The following is a 21,533-nucleotide window of genomic DNA, read 5'->3' as shown; positions in this document are numbered from 1 at the left end:
ATTTAATTCGTGTTTAGAGCATTACAGATATAAAAAGATATCCACCATTTATCTGCAAGAGATGAAAATAAACGATGAATCAATAAATGCAATACACCTCGAAAATTACTGTTTGAAGGGATTTTGATTGTGCGTGCGGTTTGCTTGCAAAAAAGAGGAACATGAACGAAACCTGGATTTACGATGAATTCATTATAATCGCTAATAAATGTTGTCATGATCCATAAAATTCGTGATAGTGTTGGAAGAGTTTCAATCAATATTCAATTCCTGAAGTGTTGAGGAACATGAACGCAACCCGGATTTACCGATTAATTTATTACAACCGCTGATAAATTGTGTCGTAGTTCACAAAATGTGTTGCTGCTGTCGAAATGAACGTAAGTTAAATTTGTAAACCCGGTATTCAGGGTCGAGCTATTTAGGTTTTTAAGCAAACAAATTATGATTTGCTTCTACGCAGCCACATGCAATTAATCTCAATTCTTGCTGGCAATTCCTCTGAGATCACAACAGAGTTCGTGCAACTGTATAAATCACATTTCTTCTAGTTTAAATTGCATTTCTTATCGTTTGCAGGGAAGGGAAAAAAATTCGCGGTCTTTGTATTTATGACGTGAAAAAAAAGCAAACAAACAAAATATTCACAGAGTTCAATTGTTCTTGCAAAAGATAGCGTGGTAGCGTGAAAACAATGGATTATATTTGAATAACAATTTCTACGTCCCTGTGCGTCGAAACGAATCTGTTTTTCGGTAAACAACTATTTTTAGAAAAAATGTCTGAAAAATAGCTTTAGTTAAAATGCACCTACCGATAGTAAACTTGTCTCAGGAAAATGTAACTAGATTTCAAGTTTATATTAAAGAGTAGGCATACGGCCTTAGCATTTAATTTCTTAATTTTTGGAATCGCTGGGAATTGCTTGAAATTTCCAAACAACATCTGATCCTCTCATTAAATTGGAGAGAATCTTTCGGTGGAAATTCTGTGAAAATTGTTCTACTGCCAGACATGTAGTCAGAGATAGCTTGATATGCTTATAAATTTCGATTCTATCGGGCTTTTACGGTTTTTATCTTTTTTTGTTTTTGTTTATTCATGACAACGTTATCGAAATTTTAAGAGCATGTCTGTTAAAAGATTTCAGCTGAGACGTTTTTGCAGGAAAACTCGAATATAATAAGCAGTCCTGAAAATCTACTCAAGTGATCTGTAACTTTGACAAATTTTTTTTAAAAACACCTTTGAATCATGGGCATTTTTTGTAAGAACAGATTAGAATTCGCAGGTGTTTGGGAACACGATGGAACATTTCTTTCCTAAATATGGATTAAGGTAACTGGATGCTGTTTAAATTTTTAGTGCTTTGTTAAAAAAGTACAACCAAAAAAATCATTGTATTTAACAATTTCCTCTAACGTCCTAACTTGTATATCCATACAATTTCCTTGAACTCATTTTTTTTATCTTGCCTATCCCTTTACAGAATGATAAAAAAGCAAAGAAAAGTAAATAAAAAAAGCACAGAAAAAATTCATCCAGGATTTAACAAAAAGTTTGCAGAGGATAGCTTTTGACTTCGACAGAATTTTTTTCAAAAGCTGGTCTCAGTCTTAAGGGCTGCGATAGTTAGCAAAACGCTCCAAAAAACAATATTCATTCATGGAGGCTGAGTTGGCTCCTTGTTCTTTACTCAATTCTAAAAAACAATCTTTAGAATCTGATAAAATCCAAAATATTTGAAGGAAAACAGCTATCAATTTTTCGATAATTCAAGGGTTGGTCTACGCTCTACGAGCTACGCTATAGGTTCCATAAAAAACTGGCACAGTATAAAACTCTTGAAAATCTTTTTTTGAGTCGTTCATTCAGTTAGTTACGTTCGGTTTCGAGGGCTACATCGCTTTAAATTTCTTTTCTTTTATATATCAAACGAAAGGAAAATGAAACCAGACCATAAATCTCTATAAAAATCTCAAAAACGACTGTCGTGAAAAAATTTTCGAACTATCAAATTTTGGAGTAAAAGGAATTGTTTGATAAAATTGAAAAAATTCATCCGCAATTCAAATGAATTCTCAACCAAATTGTCCTCAGAAATAGAAGTAATGATGATACATGTGACATGTGATTTAACTTTACATTAATTCCCAGAGGTAAAGTAGGTTCCTTGTTCTTTATTTAATATTGAAAAAAATTCTATTTGGTATCTAAGAAAAAGTTCAAGGATGTTTCGAGAAAACAGTTTTTAAGTATTTTCGATAATTCTCTTAAAAAGTTGGTCTTAGTTCTAAGAGCAACGATATTTCGCAAACAGGCTTAAAAAAAATTTTTCTTTCATTCTCAAAAGGTAGAGAAAGTTCCCTGTTCTTTCTTCCATAAATATAAAAGTGTCGAGATTTTCAACAAAAGTCAGCTTAAGAGAAATATCTACTTATATTTTTAGAGAATTCTCTAAAAAGTTGGTCTTAGACTTAAGAGCTACAATATTTAGCACATAGGCTCCAAAACAAAACCACCAGACAATCCAATATTAAAGAGGTTCAGGAATGAATTTTTGTTAAAAAAATCATTTGAAAATCTATTTTTGAGGTATTCTTTTAACTGTTTGCTTTTAGTCTTAAGGGCTACATCGCTCCAAAACTAAGCCGTTTTTGTGAATGAAATAAAACCGAAATATTAGAAAAGAAAAAATCTGGTTTATGAGGAATTCAGTTCAGCCTCAAGAGTTACGACACGCAGCAATGAATCTTATAGTTTGTTGGTGAGTTAAGGGGACGATTTCTAATTTATAGATAAGAATCGTCGGGTATTTATTATAGCCTAAGTAGGTGGGACAGGTTTGACAATTCTGTCTCAACTTTCTACTATTGCTAAGCTTCTATGAGCTCATTGCAGAAATTTCCCATCGAATGAACGCCTAAACTCTTTCGATTATCTACGACAATATTTTTGGCACGAATACTACCATGTCATCAGATAATAGCTTGGATTAACAATGTGAATACAAGTTGTAATGATAAGTCAGTCTTAAGTCATTCCCTCGGCAGAAAGGAAATCTATTGATTAAAGACTTGTAATTATTTTGTAAGTGCTGTTAGCACTTAATGTTGAAATGGGATGAGTACTTGATGGGCTAAATCGTTGCTTTGGTAACCTAGATAGGCAGATGGATTCACGCACTACGTAAAAAATAACTAAAGCGGTTTATATTAACAGACACCAAGTAACTAATCAAAACGACAGGGCTCGAAACTGTTGAAAAACACCTTAGTTTGAGAAAGATTGAAAGATTAAAACATTGAGAGAAATTGGTGTCAATTTTTTAAAAAGAAAATTTCATTTGCTTGCTTTTTTCCTTCATTGTCGACTCTGGTCTGGTCTTAATTGCAGACATTCTTCAAATGCAGGTTTAAGCATCTAGTGTAGACCAGATTTCTAAACGCAAATAATTACTTAATTCGTTTCTGAAAAAAAAAGATATATAACTAACCTCCTGAGAGGCTATCCGTCTTTTCCCTCGTTGAATTTCTTGATCTTAAGACATTCTTTGCCTGACGCTTTCTGGAATGTGAAATAAAAGAGAAATTCAATGTAAACACACGCAATCATCAGAGACGTAACTCAGAAGGCTCACGGAATACAAGGCACAAACAGGAGCGTGGCTCGGGGTGTCCTTGGGGTACATGCTAACGATAGGGGCGTGGCTCGGGGTAATCTTGGGATAAACCTCAACAAGAGGGGTGTAGCTCGGGGGTGATCTTGGTGTGTTCAAATGCCCCTCACCTCTTTTTGAAGTGACGCTTTTTTTTACAGTCACCTGGGGAACATGAGAGCCTTAGAATTCAAGCGGTTAAAAAGAGCGAATCTGGAGAATCTACACAGTATGTGTTACTCACTCACTGCTCATCTTATGAAATGTAACTTTTAGTCAAACACAACGTGGATGTCGACATCACAGGCGGGTAGGTACAGTACCCTGGGTGTGACACATTGTGGCCCCTCCTTCAAAGTCGTGGCCACGCCCCTCAACCTTTGTTTATGTTGGTACTTCACTTTTTAAAGTGGCAAGATCAATATTCGGATCTAAAAATTAATGTAAGCCCCCGCATTTAACAGAACAATGTCAATTTCCTTAATTGAAAAATGTTACAGACAATTTGATTTTGCAAACAAATGAACGCGAACAGAGAGTACATTTTAACTTTTCCATGGGTCTGAATTCACTTATTAAACTGTTGCTATGGTAATTTTGCGAGATAGAAGGATAATGATTATAATACGAACAATGACAAGGTACTCCTTTGATACCAGTGTCTTACCTTCGACAAACAAACGACTTCATACATTATAAAACAGAGGACAGATATTAAAATGAGTAAATAAATGAATAAATTGGTACAGAAATAAGAGATTTACATGTTGTCAATAAAGCACAAATTCCTCGTCACGTGATTGAAGGACTGTCATGGCGGTCATTCTTAGTGATTTGTCTCACGCTGCGCTGTTCGTTACATTTCATTTTTTTTTCAGCATCAAACTCATCTAAGTTTTAAGTGCACCAGCACAAAACTCCGAACACTTCATTTCTGTGAAAAATGTCTTTAAACGTGGTTTATTTACCTTGAGAAAATCAGTCCTAAAGTGACATTTATAAATCCTCAACGCGGAGCTCACAAATATCTCTCAATTCAGCAACCTCGGAGAAACATACGCCTGCCTTGACAGAATAAACAATATCTGAAGGAAATGACGTTTAAGTAAAGTGTTTTCAGGCCCTGGAATAACGCAAACGAAGCTGAATGTTCTTGCAGTTCGTAAGCTCTTTCCACGTGCAAGACTGATCGATACCTCTGAATATTAATTTTGAGCGTATTTAAAATTCAAATGAATTTTCCCACTTTGAATGGTGGACTGAAAAATATCGTCAAGTCATCGTCAGTTTCGTTCAGTGGTAGTACGAAATATGATGACTAGTGTGGTCTTATTGTATCTGTAGAGATACTTAGTCGAACTCGAATGAACCTGAGCAAATAAGACATTTTTTTTTAATGATATTTCTCCATCATGACTCAGTTCATTTGAATCTCGATCCATTTTTCGTTTCCCTTGAATTTTGGGTCGGCGTAGTTTTACCTCCTTACAGCGTACACCATTGTAGACGAAACAAGTTGTAGGTAGAGCAAAAACAATATTTTGCCACCTTCCAATCAGATCGAGGCACCATTAAAAAAATAATGATTACCTTAGGGCCTCTGTAGTCTCTCATTAAACTTGTGAAAAGGCTACTCCACCCATTCTCTTCTTAATTCGTCCCCAGGGCTCTTTCTTGTTTAGGAGGCGAAAGAGAAAAAAAAGCTGGGAGCAAGGTTCAGCTTATTCCTCCGTCCTCCGTTTAAATTACAGTATTGTAAAAGATAAATTATGCGTCACATTCAAGGTGAAACTTTTTCATATGGAGATTATTATTTCCAAGAAAAAAACAAAAGATAGTTGTTGACTGGAATAAAGCCTCAAACGAGTGTAAAGCTTTTTGTCAAGGGATGACAGCAACAGCGCATAGTAAACAGCGATCCATTCTTTTGTAAATTTATCGTAGGTGAGCGTGTTTTAGCACGCGCATGTCACGGATTTCGACCAATCAAAAGCGGTTCTGCACGTCATAAACACCACCTCGCGCTAAAAAAGAAGTCGCAAGAATTTTCAAAGCAGAAATATTTCATTGCGACGCCTTGGACGTCTTCCGTGTGCAAGTCAAGAAACAAATCAACAAAAAAAAAGTTACGAATTCGTTATCTCTACCAATGCGACCAAAGCATCAGTTGATTATTTTGCTTTCCATTGTCAACCTATTTCTCCTTCAAAAAGGTTTGAGTAGAAGCGTTTTAGATCACTGACATTTTGCGCATTGTTTTCATTCGCTTTACAAATCTTTGTTTTACGAAAACACTGTAATGACACCTTCCAGGCTCTGCTTTTTCATCTGAAAAATGATCTTTCAATCAGCAGTCAAAAATTGTCGCTTCTCTAAAATACAGTTTTGTTAAGTTTCGAAATTTTGTCTTCTTCTGCTGCAGCTAACAGCGCAAGTTTTGTTTACAGAGACGTGGGTCGGAACAATGCAACTTGTAAGTATCACAAATGGATTAATCTTCGGTTGTTGTCTTGTATCATTTGACTTACTATTTCCAGGATACGTCGACTCGTGTACAAAATGTTGTACTGTGACCTTTCGATAACAACTTCATTGATAATGATTTTGCTACCAAATATAATATGCTGTTGATTCGTTTTGAACAACCTACATTTTACAAGCATCGGTTTTTTCGTTGAGGACTCAGAATTTTTAATTTTTCCAAGCTTTTGACAAAGCGATTGTGACCACCTCAAAATTCGCTACTTTTCTAATTTTAGTGACACACAACACAATTCTCATTTTGCTGTGACTTGCATTACACAGTGGATACTAAATTCCATAATGACCTATTAGTAATAACGCTTAGCTCGCTAACGAGATTTGCGTCACCAATATTGCGCAGACCACCGTCACCCTTATGTTATCTGCATGTTATCTACAGCAGTTACTACTTCAAGCTCTCCTGTTGTAAAAGTTAATCATGGAAGTCTCGTCGGTCATCCTGCATCTCCAACAACAATGAAGATCTCTACCTTGACGCTAATGGTGTCGCTACTCGCAACTGTTTCAGGAGCCATCATGTTGTGGCTTATACATCTTGTCCAAAAAAGGTAACCCTTACAAACCGAATTCGAGTTTTTTTTCTTTTCGCTCGAAGCTATGCCCGCAATGCGAAGTTCGCGGGTCATAAATCCGGGGGGAAAAAACGAGGTCCTGCAACCTACAATAAGGATTGAGAAAACGAGGTTATTAAAAATATTGATTATATATCAGCTTGAGAGGCTCAATTGGCCTTTTTCTGAGAGTAATGTAACCCGGTGAAGTTCTTTTTAGACTTGAGATATTCAATCACTCAATAATGATGTAACATGCTCTTCACGTGTTTTATAAATATCTTGAGGAGAATGAAAGCAGACAAGTCTTTGGTGAAGTACTACCGCAAACACCGAGAGGCTTTTTCGACAGTCTCCGGTTTGAGGTTGTTGGGAACAAGACACTTTTCTTTTATGTAACAAACGTGTTTGGTTTCATAGACAACGCACGCTGATTCGAAAGGAGTTTGGCATGACAGCGGAAGATGCTCATCTTTCAAGTACAGCATTGGCAAGTAATCCCTACCAAAGGTAGTTTTTACAATTTCCTCTTCCAGATCCAAACCCTAGGATAGCAGTTTTTGTCGCTATCCATTTCGGCTAAGTGGGGTTGCTTTACAAAATATACCGTATTTCCGCGAATAAGCACCCTCCCTTGAATAAGCGCCCACCTTAAGGCCAAAATGTCAAATAATCGGCCCCCGGAAATCGAAAAATAATCAGTACGGGGCCTCTAGAAGTGTTGGCGATATTTATCACGGAGGAAAAACTTGTTCATTTGAAAATAAAAACCGAAAGACCAAACGGCTAGAAAACAATACCTGCGTGGCACAGAGCAATTGAGGCTAAGTGACAATCACGGCAGCCCGGCATTGAACCCATATAACGATTAAGTGGAATTGCTCAGCCTCGTTCCAAGGATCAGAGAGGGATCCTGAAAACGAGGTTGATGCGGTGGCGTGAATTTTTCTCAGAATTTCCTGGTAAATTTCCCATTTTTTCTTGACGGTACCAATGCACTCGTATAACTCTATGCAAATTCTTGCCTAGTCCCATAGTTAACTACCTCCCTTTCCGTCCTTAGTATGTCCAAAGAAAACTCTAAGGATATATTGACGATTCCGATGCCAGATGCTCCAAACCAAAAGACTTACGTCCTTACGCCGAAAATATCTAACATGTCCTGAGGGAAACACTTCCCTGCTAATGCATCAGACGTCAAGGGTAAGTGAACCCTGTAGAGAAATTTCTAAACACTAACACACAACGATGTGCGTTGCCTCAGAAATTCTAATTCTTGTAGCCTTTCAAATTTTCACGCGCATGCACAAGATCGGCACACTTCTCTTGGAAAAATTTTGCTTTCCTTTACAGCTCATCCTGGCTCTCAGAGTTATCGCTTCCTTCGGTCACGTGTGCGCCCGTGACAGCGTAAGAAAACATGGGGACGAGAACAAAGCGGTCCATGTCTCGTGTTATACATGGAATAGTTTCGTGCGACTCATTCTCGGTCACTCAGTTATTTTGTGTCAATGACATCGTCATTTACAACAGATAGTACAAATTTGAAGACCTGAAGACGAGACTGATCAGTCATTACTGCACCCAAGAAAAAAATGAGTCGATCTCGTTCCCAGGGTCCCGGATAATTCGATCAATTGATCGGTGAGAAAAAGCAAACCGATTGAACCAGGGGGTGGGAGTGTGTGTAGTTTGCGCGAGTCAACTTTTTAGTCAACTGTGAAAATGATCACCAATGCAAGGTTTCTTTCCTCCTACAGTAAAGATGAGATAAAAAAACACGAAAAGCAGTCCCGTGGACGACGTATGACGAATAAACAGTTTTATAAAAAAATTTTTCAATAAAACATCCTTTTGAAGGATTGAAATGTGATACGTTCCTTTGCGAGTTCAACACGAAAAAATAGCAAATAGGAAGAGAGGAGGGGACAGAAGGACAGAAGAAGAGAAAAAACTTGAGGGGGAGGGGGTAAGGAAAAGAGAATGAATGGGTAAGAGAAAGAGAGAGGAAACGAGTGAGTAAAAAAAAAAAAGAAAAAGGGAACGAGTAAAGAGAAAGCAAACAAGTGAATAAACAAAGAGAAAGCAAACTGATGATTGAACGAACAAAGATCGGGCGAACGAACAAATAAAAGAGCGAACGAGCAAAATGAACAAATGCATGGGAGACAGGGCGTATGAACAAATGAAATGCAAGGTAAACGCATGAAGCACAGGACACACTCAATCATGTAATATTTTTTTAACTGCATAAAAACCTGACGCAAAGCTTCTTATTACTATGTACATCACATCAGGATTAACATAGAACATAAATTTAATCTCATTTCAGCTTTCATAATTTTCTCTGTATATACAACTTTCTCCTGCTCAATTTGACGAAAACAATTTAGCTCAATTCTTATAATACATTAAGCTTACTGAATAATCTGAGATTAACAATAATTTGCTATAACCATTAAAACATCAAGAATTGTAGGAAACACTACGTGTCTTAGTCGTTTTCCCGCGCTTTTGGTAGCTTTTCAGTTTTTACTTTGAGTCCTAAATGGCTGACGATGCCACAAAACCTTTGTTTTGATTGGCTGTGGCTGTTGTGATTATTCTGGTTATAGTTTTACGACATTCGATTCAAAACTGCTCTTAAGAAACTTAGCCAATCATATTGCAGGAAACTCAAAATGATTCCAACTTCATTCGACCCTGGCAATCAGTGCTTTCGACATGAAAAGGAATATGGGAAAAAAATTGCTCGTTACCTGGGTCGAGATATGTCCATTGCCTAAGAAATATTACCAGCTCTGACTTCTTCCGATGTTTACGAATAGCGCAATCTTCGATTCAATAGTACGTGTCAAAACAAATCCAGGATTGCTTTGGTCTTTTTCTAATTTGCTCTGTGATTGGTCAAAAAAATATCGTGCCACCCTCTCAACCAATCCGATGCAAAACAAACACCAATCACAATTTGGTCGCCCGCGTTTTCCCGCGCTTTAGACAGTTTTCTCGGTTTTACTTTGAGTTCTCATTGGTTCTTCAAGGTATTTTCCTCTCTTCTGATTGGCCAGTGTAATTATTTTGGTTTCCGTTTTAAGACACTCAATCGAAAAGCGCTCCAACTTATCCCAGGTCATCTGACGAAATCATTAGCCGAAAGGAACTGTAATCGTTGTATTTAACACTCAAGTTTAGTCATGGTATTTTTTGAAATGAAAAATATGCAACAAACATAATCTTTACATATGATAACAATTAATGCAAAATCTATTACATCCGCCCAGCAGAATTCTAACGAAATCTTTGAGATACAGAAATAAATTATGCGAAGAAATAAATATGAAGAAACGAACGTATAAAGAAAACATTGTCGAGATTTTCCGTCTGAAAAAGAATAATGGCTGTGAATTTTAAAACCTTTTCCGAAGAACACTTCTCTAAAATCAACTGCGTAATTTCAAAAATATATTTCCTCTAAAATCAATATTATCAAGTACCGCAAATTACTTGCAATCTAATTCTCGACTATAAAAATATTTGACTCAAAACAATTTCTTGAAATTCAAATTGAAATAACTCTTTTCAATTCAAGGTGAGCCAATTTGGTTGAAACCAAACTGACGTGAAACACATTCTAACGCCTAAGTTTATCATATTATCATATAAAATTTGAACTAAATAAAAATCACATTTCATTTTTAAGCCTACTGATGCTGCGCCAAGAAAATTACATCAAAAATTATATCAATAGCTTTATCTTAACAAGGTAATTCATCATTACAAAAAACATACATCTTTTAGCATTTTAGGTTACACATAAAGCTATCTGCCTTTAAACTTGCCTCGCGTCACCCAGCACACTAAATGCTACGGGAATACGCGTAAGAAAATAATCTTATTATCATTCCTTACCGGCACACCATATCTCAAAGTTAGGTATCCCTGACCTTTTAACTCCCAGAATCATATTTGCAAATCTCCCAACAGACTGCCAAATATTTCCTCGTAAAATAAACGGGAGAACTTCGTGTTGTATCAAGACTTAACCCCCCAGTTGATTACCTTGTATGCTCTCATAACATGTTTGCAAAATAACACGGTGGAATCACAAGGAGAGGTGACACGTCAATCAACTCTGGGAGATAAAAGGTTGACAGAGGCAATCTAGCGCATCAGATCTTATAAGTAATAACCACTGCTTCCTTCTTCTCGCACCTGTCGACAAGGATATAAATAGTCTGAGTTACCACCATGTAGTTTCGAGGTTTTTTTTTTGCTCTAGAACAGACCAACAGCTTTCTTTAGATTGATTTGTTTCCAGCCTGGGAGCTTACTGAATGCCTCTTTCTCCATCTTAAAAATCTCCTAGAAAAAGAAAAGGAAAATGCTTAATTGTTGCACCAATCTCTCACCTAAAAAGGTGGCCATATCAATATAGAACACCACGACACACAGTGACATGTTGAGGTTCGCTTACAAACGTAAGTTGGAGCACTTTCTCATTAAATTCATTCTGAACTCACCTTAAAGTCATTATCGCTTAAGTAAACTTCAAGTTTCGCTGGATCGACTCCTTGGGGTGGTGGTATCTTCTGAAGTTCAGCCAGTGTGTAAAAATCCCTTTGAAAGCAATTCAGGAGTAGTTAAGATAGAGGCCATACACACAATAACAAGATCAGCCAATCATATAAAAGAAAATAAACACGTGGAGCCAATAGGCATCCAAATTTAAAACAAGCACAATGTCTAAAACGCGGGAAAATGCAGGCAACCACGTCGACAACGATTTAGTACGTATCTGATTGGTTAAGAGAATGGTGCGTTAGTCTGGACCAATCGCAGAGCTTACTAAAGAAAACTCTACATAATTGCAATGTTTAAGCGTGCGCCCTCTGTCACAGTCTGGAAATTCTCATACCAGAAGCACTGATGAAAACTGCTGAAGGAGAAGAACACAGCTCTGTGTGACAGGAAACATGATTCTATAGTCACTTACTTTGTAAACTGTTGTAGTAAGTCGCTGGCAGAGTGTTTTGTATTGGGTTGCTTTCCGTCCTAGAAAAGAGACAACAAGAATTACTGATTACGATAAAAGAAGCATAGGGCGGCTTTTTAATTCTACTAAAAGGAGTGCAACTTGCCAAGGAAAACTTGCTTGCTTGCATGCTTCGACATAGTACATACCAGTTTCTGTATTTTGATGACATCTGGTGTATCATTCCAGTAAGGAAAAAGAACCTTAAACGTCATCGGTTCCATGCCGGCATACACCACGTACACACGGTGAGAGACGCGCTTTCCAGCCTCTGAGGAATACGAAATAAATAAATAAATAAATAAAAATTAATACCATAAATCATTGAAAGGAATCAATGATAGATAGAAAAGTTAATATCTCATATTTCATAATGACTGGAAATTAACTTGGCAACTAATAGACTTGAGAAACACAACGATACACCTAAAGACAAAAATATCACTTGCAGCGAGAGAGAGAGGGAAAAAAACAAATCGCACACCTTTAGCATAACTCAGCGCCGTTTCCATAGCGAGTTTTCTGTCTCTGTCCCAGCGCTGTCTTCCGGAGCCTGTTCGCACATCATCGTCATCCTCAGGCATCCAACCCTCCCAAACGTAGACTTCATAGTAACCGTCTACGATAAACAACCCTGCAAATAATCCTCGAATTAATAACCAAAAATCTGTGTCTTAGAAAAACTTGTCTTCTGGGGGGGAGGGGGAAGGGGGAGAGGGATAGCTGGGAGGGGTAGCAGGGTAGCAGGGTGCGGAAGGAAAAGGCCGGGAAGGGAGTGTTAATGGAAAAGGCGTCTCGTCTCCCTCTGCCTCTCTCTCTCTCTCTCCCATTCCTTATTCCTCGCGCAAATCTCCTTACATTGCGATTACCCTGTGCAGTTTTGTAACAAGTATGCTTAGCTTCCGCACCTGGTTGTTTGGCCGTATAAAGGTCTTCTTGTAGGAATGGAAACGGGCACAGTTTTGGTTCCGATCGTGAGGGACACAAAACTTCACTCGCTGTGAATTTTCCAGTGGCACTGCTTAGTTCAAAAAGTCGAGGTTGGTAGTTGTGTTTGGATGGATCTACGACAAAAAAAAAAAATCTTTCTTAAATAAACACGTAAACAAATCCTCATAACAACACACCGTAGTCGAGCAAGAATCGCGAGGAAACCTGTCCTAATTCATTTTTTTCAGACGTCACACAATGCTACCCTCCGCAAAACATTCCAAAATGGCAGCCGAAAAAGACTAGGATGAGCCAAAACTTTCCTTACTCTATTCCTGTTCGTCAAACGTTAGGTTCCACTAAACTAGAACAGTCCCACAGTAAAAAAAATAAACCCTTTCAGCAGTATTCACGTGTGATGACGTTGCTTTACAAGTTTGTTCTAGCTGAGGTCTGTGGATGAAATCTTCCAACTTAAGACGGAAGCTACGGATGGAAACCCTTGTTTGTTTCTAGTCCATGAAAGCTCCTGAGAAGCACTTTCTAATGATGTCTACTCCACGTTCATATGGGCTGATGTATCATTTATCCGTTCTGCGCCTATAAGCACGACGAGTGAACAAGGTCAGTTACATACCATGCGCCAAACTGCAGTAGTACTTCTTTCCTCCAATCACTTTCCAAAACTCTTCTGTTTCGCTTCCTTCCTCGATTTCACTGAGAGAAAAGGCTGTAATCCCAGCCATATTGCAATCAACACTCTTCCTGCAATGGAACATCAAAAAGGCGTAACTAAAAACACATATCGAGTACAAATCAATGGCGGGAAAAGTGAGTGAGTCGGACACGATGGCTTTTAAGTCTGCATCTGATTGGTTGAGAGGGCGGCGCGGATTCGCCGGACCAATCAAAGAGCGTGGTAGTGTAAATTCGACTGTACGGCAACCAAAACCGCAGTAGTGACAACAGCCAATGATAACGAACGAAAATATCAAAACGAGCCCATAGGAACTCGAGAAAAAACGCGTCAATTGCATGAAGCCAGCAAAAACGAGAGTACCCAAGTCGCAAGTAGGATTATTTCTGCCTCTCTTTGGGTTGAAGGATAGAGAGAGTTTTCTCAAACAAGAAAAGAACTTAAACTTAAAGAACGCAGAAGGAAAAACACCACAATACTTTTGAGACTCAACTGAAAATTGCCTTAACTTGGTAAAGCAAACCCAATGCCCAATCTGCCACAACACTCCCTGTGCCATAACTGTTTTGCATCTGTTTACTTCTGCCTTACCTTTCCTGGACTTTCTTGGCAGCTGCTTTGGCTGTGGCGCGGGAATCTTCACTGGATTTACATCCATGCCACAAGTAGATGTGAGCTTCACGCCGTGACACCAGAACTAAACTGGTCCTTGATCGCAGCGAATATGAACTATGAGATGAAAAAAATAAAAGTTGCGTCTTTGTCTCCTTTAGAGCTCTCATCTGAGGTATTCAAGCCAGACGAGCGTGTTACGTGACCAACTTGTTGTGTGACGACCGTTTTGTGCGATAAGCGCGGTGCGTGAGGAGACTAGAACTGTAGTTCATGCGATATAATAATCAAATGATCACCTGGGAGTATCTAAAACGAGCGCGTTTCGTGAAGAACGTGTTGCGCGATATGCGTGTTTGGTGGGACAAGCTGTATTTTATGTGAGAAAACATTCCAAAATATCAAGAGAGAGTATTTCAAGACGCGTGAAAAGACAAACTTTCCGCGTGGCAAGCATATCGCGTGAGGAGATTAAAACTGTGCCTAATGTGACACAACAGTGAAATGATCACAACACAGTAAGCCTTTACCTTGCTTTGACTTGATTCAGGTAGGCCTCTCCAGGTTCTTCATTACGAATCACATACAAACGAGTCTCAGAGGAATCTGGCAGAAAACGAAAGCAAATGAAAGCGAGTTATAGCATTATTGTTATTATTGAAAATTTAGTTTTACATCAAGATAACATGACGAAGGTTATTCTCATAACCTGTTCACTGAGAGGAGAGGAAGTAACGAGTAAATCTCCTTTCAAAGTTAATGAGTTAAGCCTACCTGTGAATTTCGCTGTGTTCTCATCTACCATGTTTTTCCTATTGAGCAAGTAAAAGTATCAAGTTATGAGAACCAGTTAATGTTCTTTGTGCTTGCTCTTCAACACCTCTGACATAAGCACAAACGTCCGGCCATCCCGCAAGAGATAAGCTAAGGACCAAGAGAGACGAGCCCAACCACCACACTCGTGATATGCTCCTGACTAAGGGTGGTGTCTACTTTGAAACACCTTCACCCCTCCAAGTGTCAGCCACCCCACCCCTACCCCTTGTTTGTCTACGTAAGGCGTCTATGTGCGGTAGGTGACGACCCAATAACTGAGTGTGCGGAACGATGGTCTGTATGTGCGTTACTTGCGCATCCTATGAGTTCAGTCTGTCGTCCTACCAAAGGAGTCTATCTTATACAGTTGGGACATTAAGCAAACCACGATGGCGACGGCAACAAGAATGAGGCCAAACAACATTGGAACACTTACATGGCGTAGCACGAAAGTTTTAAAGTTCGTACATTTCCTTGCCGTCCTCTGCTAAACAACAGCGTAAAATTATCACATTAGCGAAGTCTAGAGGCGGGATCCGCGACGGCAAATTATTCAAAATTTTTTGAAACCAAGGGCTACCATCGCATGTTATGCTGATGATGAGGTCGCGCGGCGTTTTAAACTGAAAACACGTTGAATCCATCACTAATCTCCTTCGCAGTTGTTCTTTAGGGTGTCACGCAACGCCCCCTCTCAGAGGAGATGGGCGTTGTGTGACAACGAACAGGCCTATCATTCGTCGGCGTCGTCGTCGTGGTGCTTAAGGGCCCCAATAACCTCATGTAAGTGACCACACAGTGTCCACTGAGAAGACATGAAATGCTAAACAAAATGACATATACTGTGCGGGTGACAGTGGCAGTGGCAGTGAGGCGGAATCATGAACAGGAAATCGTGTAATTATGAAATTTGACAAATGAGTTTTCAGACGTTAATTCCATTTACAATTTGAATTATTTTAATACTAACTTCAGGAAAAATGAAAATTATTTTCTTTAAACTTCGTTTCAATTATGCTTCTCATAGGTTACCGTGATGTTTTGTGCTCCAAAGCATACTTGTTGAAATAATTATTTTCGATTATTGTGGTTTCATCAGGAAGTTTATGGGTTTGGTCTTTAACATTAAAATTTTCATGAGCTTGCAGTGCAGGCGTCTTAATAGGGTTAATTAACGCTAAGAAGCGAACCATCGTTTATTCAACCAGCCATGTTTGATTTGGAGTTATAGTCCACGGCGTGGGGGGGGGGGGGGGGGGGATGAGCGGGGAAAAGCGAAAAAACTCTCCCACCCCCATCCCTCTCCTTGTTTCTTTACTGTCGCTCACCCCTTAGGAAAAATTTCTTTTTCTCCGTCAGCCATCCGCTTCCATTAAAATCAAAGATGGCGGTCACAATTTTCGCCAGCCAAATTACGCTACATTTTTACTGTTACGTGATTTTACTGTTAATTCAGGACTTGGTTCTTTCTTTTCAAGGCAAGTTAGAGTTTTAAGCCAGTCAGTAACGCCCTCGTCAAAAAAAAATTTGATTTAAAGCAGAGCAATTTTCTACTGGGTGTCAAAAGTAACCCGTAATTGCTTTCGTTTCGCTCAACTTTGCTCGCGCCATCGTTGACTTGATTCGCACCATCCTCTCAACCAATCAGATGCAAACTAAAAAACAACCGCGACCCGGCCATTCGCGTTTTCCCGCGCTTCAAGCAGTTGGCAAGTTTTCACTTAGAGCTCTCATTGGTTAATGATAATGTAAACCTTTGTTCCAATTGGTCACTTTGATTATTTTGGTTCTGGTTTCACTACACCCAATTAAAAACTGCTTTAACGAAGAAATTAAAGTTGGTTCAGGTAGGGGAAGTTTTCCTGCCAAGATATTGTTTAAAATAATTACTTACGCGGATATTATTGTTAGAAAATCAGAACTAAACTTACGTCTCTGTGTCATACCAGCCCTTGGGTAAGCTGTTAATAAAAGAATTAGTGAAGTGAAATTTCACATAAACAATAGTATTTGTCAAAAAGTAGCTCAGCTTTTCTCCCATCTTCATTTTCAGAGTTTAGACCATTCTTCTCTGTGTGTTTTTTTGGATCGGTAGATTATCTAAAAAATGTTAGACACATCGTTCCTTTAAACTGTTCATTATCACGATCATTGATAAACATTTATTTGGCCTGAGAAAAAAGCATCTCCCATTGCAAGTTTAGTATGGCTGCCTGCTTAGAAAATGATTTGTTCTAGCGTGATACAGCAATTTATAAGTGAGCATTTGAAGGCAATCCGAAATTGTCTTATCAGTTTGCTATACTTCGCTCTCTGATTGGTCGAAAAAACTCGACCCACTTTCTCAGCCGATTGGATGCAAAAATGAAAAAACCAATCGCGACTTGATCACTCGCGTTTTCGCGCACCGAAACCAATATCAACAGGCCCTCGTTATTGGGGCTTCAGCGCGAGCACTTCCTCGCCTGCGCGAGAGTACAACGCCTTGAGCCACGCAAACCTCTCCGCAACTCGTTTGTGCTCTTTCCGCAGAGGAGAAACGCGCGTCCTGCAGCGCTAAGAATGAGGCTTGCTCGCAGGCTGGTCTCAACACGAGTTTTCATCGGCTCTTTTATTCACACAGAATGAGAGATGCTTCTGTTCTCGAGTCAAGTAGCCTAACTGCAATTCAATTCAAATTAAATCGTGATAAATGATATATGGGACATATTTAATGTAAACATGCAACGAATACGTGAATAATCTCGACTCCTGATGATAAAGTTTACCAGTGAATCAACACACTCGAATGCTGTGTTCGTGGTAGCGTGATTGAGAACATCCAACATGAATTTCTGCTGTTTGATTGCAACGCAATGATAAAATTGACGTCCAATATTCATGCATTGTGTTAGTGTAATGGACAGCGGGTTGCTGTAAATTTGACCAGTGAAGGACATTTTTGAGGAAATATCTGAAATACAGATTCATTATTCAAAGACGACTTCTGCGCATGAGCTTTATAGCCCAAACCGCTGAAGCATATCCCGGTTTCCATAGAATAAAGTGAGTAAAATTATTGCTACTCCTTTAAGACAGGCAGCTAATCCATCCTAAGATACTCCCTTCATCACTCCACCTCGGATAATTTTCGCGTTTCCTTGTCAATTTGTACTCCTCTGTGAAGAGAGACGCTGCGAGAGTGATTTTTTTTCCACCGAGAAGGCAATCACTCGAACATATTTTGGCTCAAGATCAAATATTACTGATAATCAAATACTGCTGGCTGATCAAAACTAGATGTTCACAAACTGTGTACCTGCCAGTATGGATAATCATTTCCCCTTTGAAGAGATTTAGAAATACTGGAGTTTCCTTTCCTTGCACCACTCCTACCTGTAAAGATAACATCGAGGTAAAACTAACCAATCAAAAGAAATAAAAAAAAAAAAAAAAGACAAAACAGCCAAAAGAAGAAGATACTGACTGACAGACGAAAAGACGAGAGAACTAGGCAAGCAAGAAGGCAAACAGAGACAGGACGGCACACACAAACTACGTCAGGATAATTCTTTTAATACACATTTCATATCGTTACCTGCGGTCCTTTTTCTTCATCAAGTTCTACAGCCATGATGGCAGCTGCACCCTTCTCATTCACAGAACAGTCATTTCCTTGCCAGAAAAAGTAAGCGCAGCGGACGCGCCCAGCAACGGTTGAACGACAACGGGACTTCCGATCTTTGACTATTCTGTCGGCGAGCACAAAGTAGGCCCACCTGATCACGTAGCCTTCCCCTGCAACATCAAAATACTACATTAAAGAAACGTCTTAAAGACATTGAATGGAGGTCTGCTCTCAGCTAATCCATTGACCCCCCCCCCCCCAAGGGCATTACGTCGAGTTTTCCTAACATTTCACAAGCAACCCATTTAACCTTTTCCATCCTTAAATTAGCATCCATTTTCTCCCCACTGTTCTCTTTACTTCTTCTGTGGTACTCACTAGAAGAATTTGTTTGACAATCAGGAGCTTCTTAAATTTGTGATCATATTTGTTATTCTCATGAACTTTACATTTGATTTAAAAGTGATAATCTAAGGAGAAATTACAAGCCAAACACTCGGAAGGTTTAAACTCCAGCGTGGAAAAAGGCAATATGTTATTGACGTGTTTTGCCTCAGACAATAGTACAGAGACTCGGCAATGGCTCGAACTCAGTCCTCCCTACCCCGTGCGCCAACCACTTTCTAAACAAGAATCATACAAGAATAAATAACACTATCAGCATTGATGTGTTTACCTGAGTGGAAATGTCCATGTTGTGCTGGCTGTACCTCAAAGTGTCTGTACTCGTTAATATGCCACACTGTTAAACCGGCGGTTGTCACAAGGTTTCCCTCCTTGTAAACGTCACCCACCCACACAGTAGGAATCCCATTGCCACGCCCAACATTCGTCCCTTCAAACATCTGGCTTGGCAATGGCGGTGGACTTTTCAGCATGCTCTTGGGGTCACAGGGCTTCAGTTCCACAGGAGGAGGCTAAAAGTCATGGAGAAAACCAACATGATATTACTGTTCACAACAAAGCTCACTCTCAAACTGTCAACACTGTTCCGTGTCTTTCGTGTTGTGCATGTTTTACAAACTGAAATTTAAAGTACCGCTCAAAAGTAAGTTGAAAGTCCCTCGAAACTCGATCTCGATCCTCGAAAACTCAAGGCACGAGTCGAGTTTTTAAACGCTCGAGACGAGGACACAAAGGAATTTTTGCGCGAACAATTCACTTTTAAACAACAATCTGCTTTGAAGACCAAGCTTAAAATTTACCATCGTCTTTACTTTAACTCTCTACAGGACCCTTTGACCTTTTCCTCCCTTAACCCTTTACACCCTAACATCAGTATGCACATTCTCCACACTGTTCTCTATACATTTCCTAAGGTGCTGACAAGGAGAATTTGTTTGCCGATCAATAGGTTCCTTTCCTGGTGACCATTTCCTATATTCTCATGACCTAAATGTGCAATTCAGGGGTCATACTTTAGGGAGAGATTAGATGCTAGTCACCCTTGAGGTTTAAAGGGTTAGCAATAACCAAACCAACCAGAACAGAAGTGAACTTCTGGTCCCTAATGATAAGCAGTAATCAAAATTCACTGTACCGTTGGTGCTAGTTCAAGCGTGCTAGGGTGTCCCTTCATTCGAATAATCTTGGTTGGATCAGGCCAGTCAAGGAACTTCTCACGAAACAAGATTGTTTCAGCCTTTTCGTGAAGTCTTGCAAATAACGTCCACGGTGGTCTGCCAGTTGAGACTTTATTGTCTACTTCGGTGCAATTTTCGGGTTTGCCATACGGGTAGATTGGATCATAATTTTTTCCATACGGTTTAAAAGGCTCTTCATATAACTGTTTTGCCAGAGCGAAGGCCGACTTTCTTTGCCCTGATAACGATTGTTGTCCATTCCACACATACAGTTCTGAACCAAAGTCAAATATGAAAACCTGAATAAAAACAAAATGTGTTGACTAGGACTGTGAGAGAAAAAATGTAGCCGAATGCAATTTAGGCAACACAGCGGTCGAATGTCTGTGAAGGGGTGAATGTTGTATAGGCTTCATGTGGGTGGCGCGCCAAATTGCCTTACAAGAGTTGTACACAACCACGCAATCGAGTATGGCGCAGTGTTAAAAAACCGTATAACTGTTTTGATAAAACTCAAAACAAAACGCTAAATCTGCAGAAAAACCGACCAAACGTCGAAGGAATCAATACTGGCCGGCCGCGCGCTGATTTAGTGTGCAAAATTTCACAATTTAACATAAGAAACAACCGCATTCTTGCAAAATAAACGAAATAAAATTGAAATTTTCATTGAAATCTGTAGAAGGAAACAAAGCAGGGAAAAGGAAAGCTAATGACTTTCCGAACGCAAAGCTCTTTCAAGTACAGATATCCTGTTGATTTACTATTCTGCTTTGCGCTTTACCTAAAAAGTTATACGCTTTCAAAACACCGTGACTAACTAGCTTGTGCTACTATTTGTAACATCTAGGTTGTGACAGCCTCAATGCACGCCAACTACTGGCACCTGGTCATTCCGACGTTCACTCATGCGCGGATGCTTGACCGCTGCGTTAGAGACTGTCACCCTCGACTCAGTGTTTTAAAACACAGAAACAAGATTTCCAACGTGAACACGATTCACAGATGATCAAATAATTGATCACCAGCAAAAAGCGGAAAACTTTACTAATAAAATATAATTACCTCCTTAGTGTCAAAAATGGAGACCTGAGGAATTCGTCCACACATAGTCTCTACTGGCATCAGAGTTGGAGGATCTGTCCAATGAATTTTTTAAACCATGTTGCCCTTAACTACACCCTTCTCGTATTCTTCGTCTTTCGCCATTTTTTGAGCATCTATATGAGGATAAGTGGGGACTGAATTTTAGTGTAAACAAAACAAAATATAATAGTGCTGACTGTGAACCGCTGCACTCGATTCAGCACATAGAAAATTCATTTTGTAAATTACAGATTTCACTTGAGATAAACCCTATACCCCTATCATTGGTATTGATTTTCTCGACACGATTCACTTTCCATTCCCTATAACAGTGACCATGAAAACTTGTTTGACGATGAGAATCTTCCTAAATTTGTGATATTTTCCTTTACATTTGATGCAAGGGTGAAACTTGAA

The 21,533-nt window shown here is 39.1% G+C and overlaps 3 protein-coding genes and 2 long non-coding RNA genes across 8 annotated transcripts in view; 2 read left to right on the top strand and 3 right to left on the bottom strand.

Moving 5' to 3' along the window:
* Positions 1 to 21,533, top strand: part of LOC149034742 (uncharacterized) — a 367,942-nt gene that overhangs the window by 39,594 nt on the left and 306,815 nt on the right. The window lies entirely within an intron of this gene.
* LOC149034760 (uncharacterized) overlaps positions 1 to 21,533 on the top strand; it is a 95,990-nt gene that overhangs the window by 27,657 nt on the left and 46,800 nt on the right. The gene's annotated exons all lie outside the window — the stretch shown is intronic.
* Positions 1 to 21,533, bottom strand: part of LOC149034761 (uncharacterized) — a 73,457-nt gene that overhangs the window by 36,494 nt on the left and 15,430 nt on the right. The window lies entirely within an intron of this gene.
* Positions 1 to 21,533, bottom strand: part of LOC149034762 (uncharacterized) — a 66,638-nt gene that overhangs the window by 36,494 nt on the left and 8,611 nt on the right. The gene's annotated exons all lie outside the window — the stretch shown is intronic.
* Positions 9,053 to 21,250, bottom strand: LOC113679213 (supervillin-like). Of its 2 annotated transcripts, XM_089194372.1 has the most exons (16): positions 21,096 to 21,250; positions 19,988 to 20,329; positions 19,124 to 19,364; positions 18,418 to 18,617; positions 18,139 to 18,215; positions 16,772 to 16,801; positions 14,799 to 14,836; positions 14,555 to 14,630; positions 14,004 to 14,141; positions 13,353 to 13,480; positions 12,694 to 12,849; positions 12,270 to 12,419; positions 11,935 to 12,056; positions 11,747 to 11,805; positions 11,274 to 11,370; positions 9,053 to 11,115 (listed from the first exon to the last, which is right to left on the bottom strand). In XM_089194372.1, exons 1-16 carry the CDS (start codon positions 21,153 to 21,155, stop codon positions 11,029 to 11,031), a joined length of 2,001 nt encoding a protein of 666 aa, XP_089050498.1. In that variant the 5' UTR covers positions 21,156 to 21,250; the 3' UTR covers positions 9,053 to 11,028. The 2 variants fall into 2 exon arrangements, with proteins under 2 accessions (XP_089050498.1, XP_089050499.1); XM_089194373.1 differs by lacking the exon at positions 16,772 to 16,801.

This window comes from Pocillopora damicornis, chromosome 14 (assembly GCF_964200805.1).
Source record: "Pocillopora damicornis chromosome 14, jaPocDami1.2, whole genome shotgun sequence".
Lineage (NCBI taxonomy): Eukaryota > Metazoa > Cnidaria > Anthozoa > Scleractinia > Pocilloporidae > Pocillopora > Pocillopora damicornis.
This window is presented reverse-complemented; position numbering and strand designations above follow the sequence as displayed.

What these genes read in the sequence shown, in the direction of transcription:
- LOC113679213 (XM_089194372.1), bottom strand. Translation starts at nt 21,155, where the DNA reads ATGCCAGTAGAGACTATGTGTGGACGAATTCCTCAGGTCTCCATTTTT. An exon ending in CCATTTTTGACACTAAGGAG is followed by an intron (nt 20,330 to 21,095) that starts GTAATTATATTT and finishes GTTTTTATTCAG; the next exon opens with GTTTTCATATTTGACTTTGG. An exon ending in ATGATTATCCATACTGGCAG is followed by an intron (nt 16,802 to 18,138) that starts GTACACAGTTTG and finishes TTTTATTAACAG; the next exon opens with CTTACCCAAGGGCTGGTATG.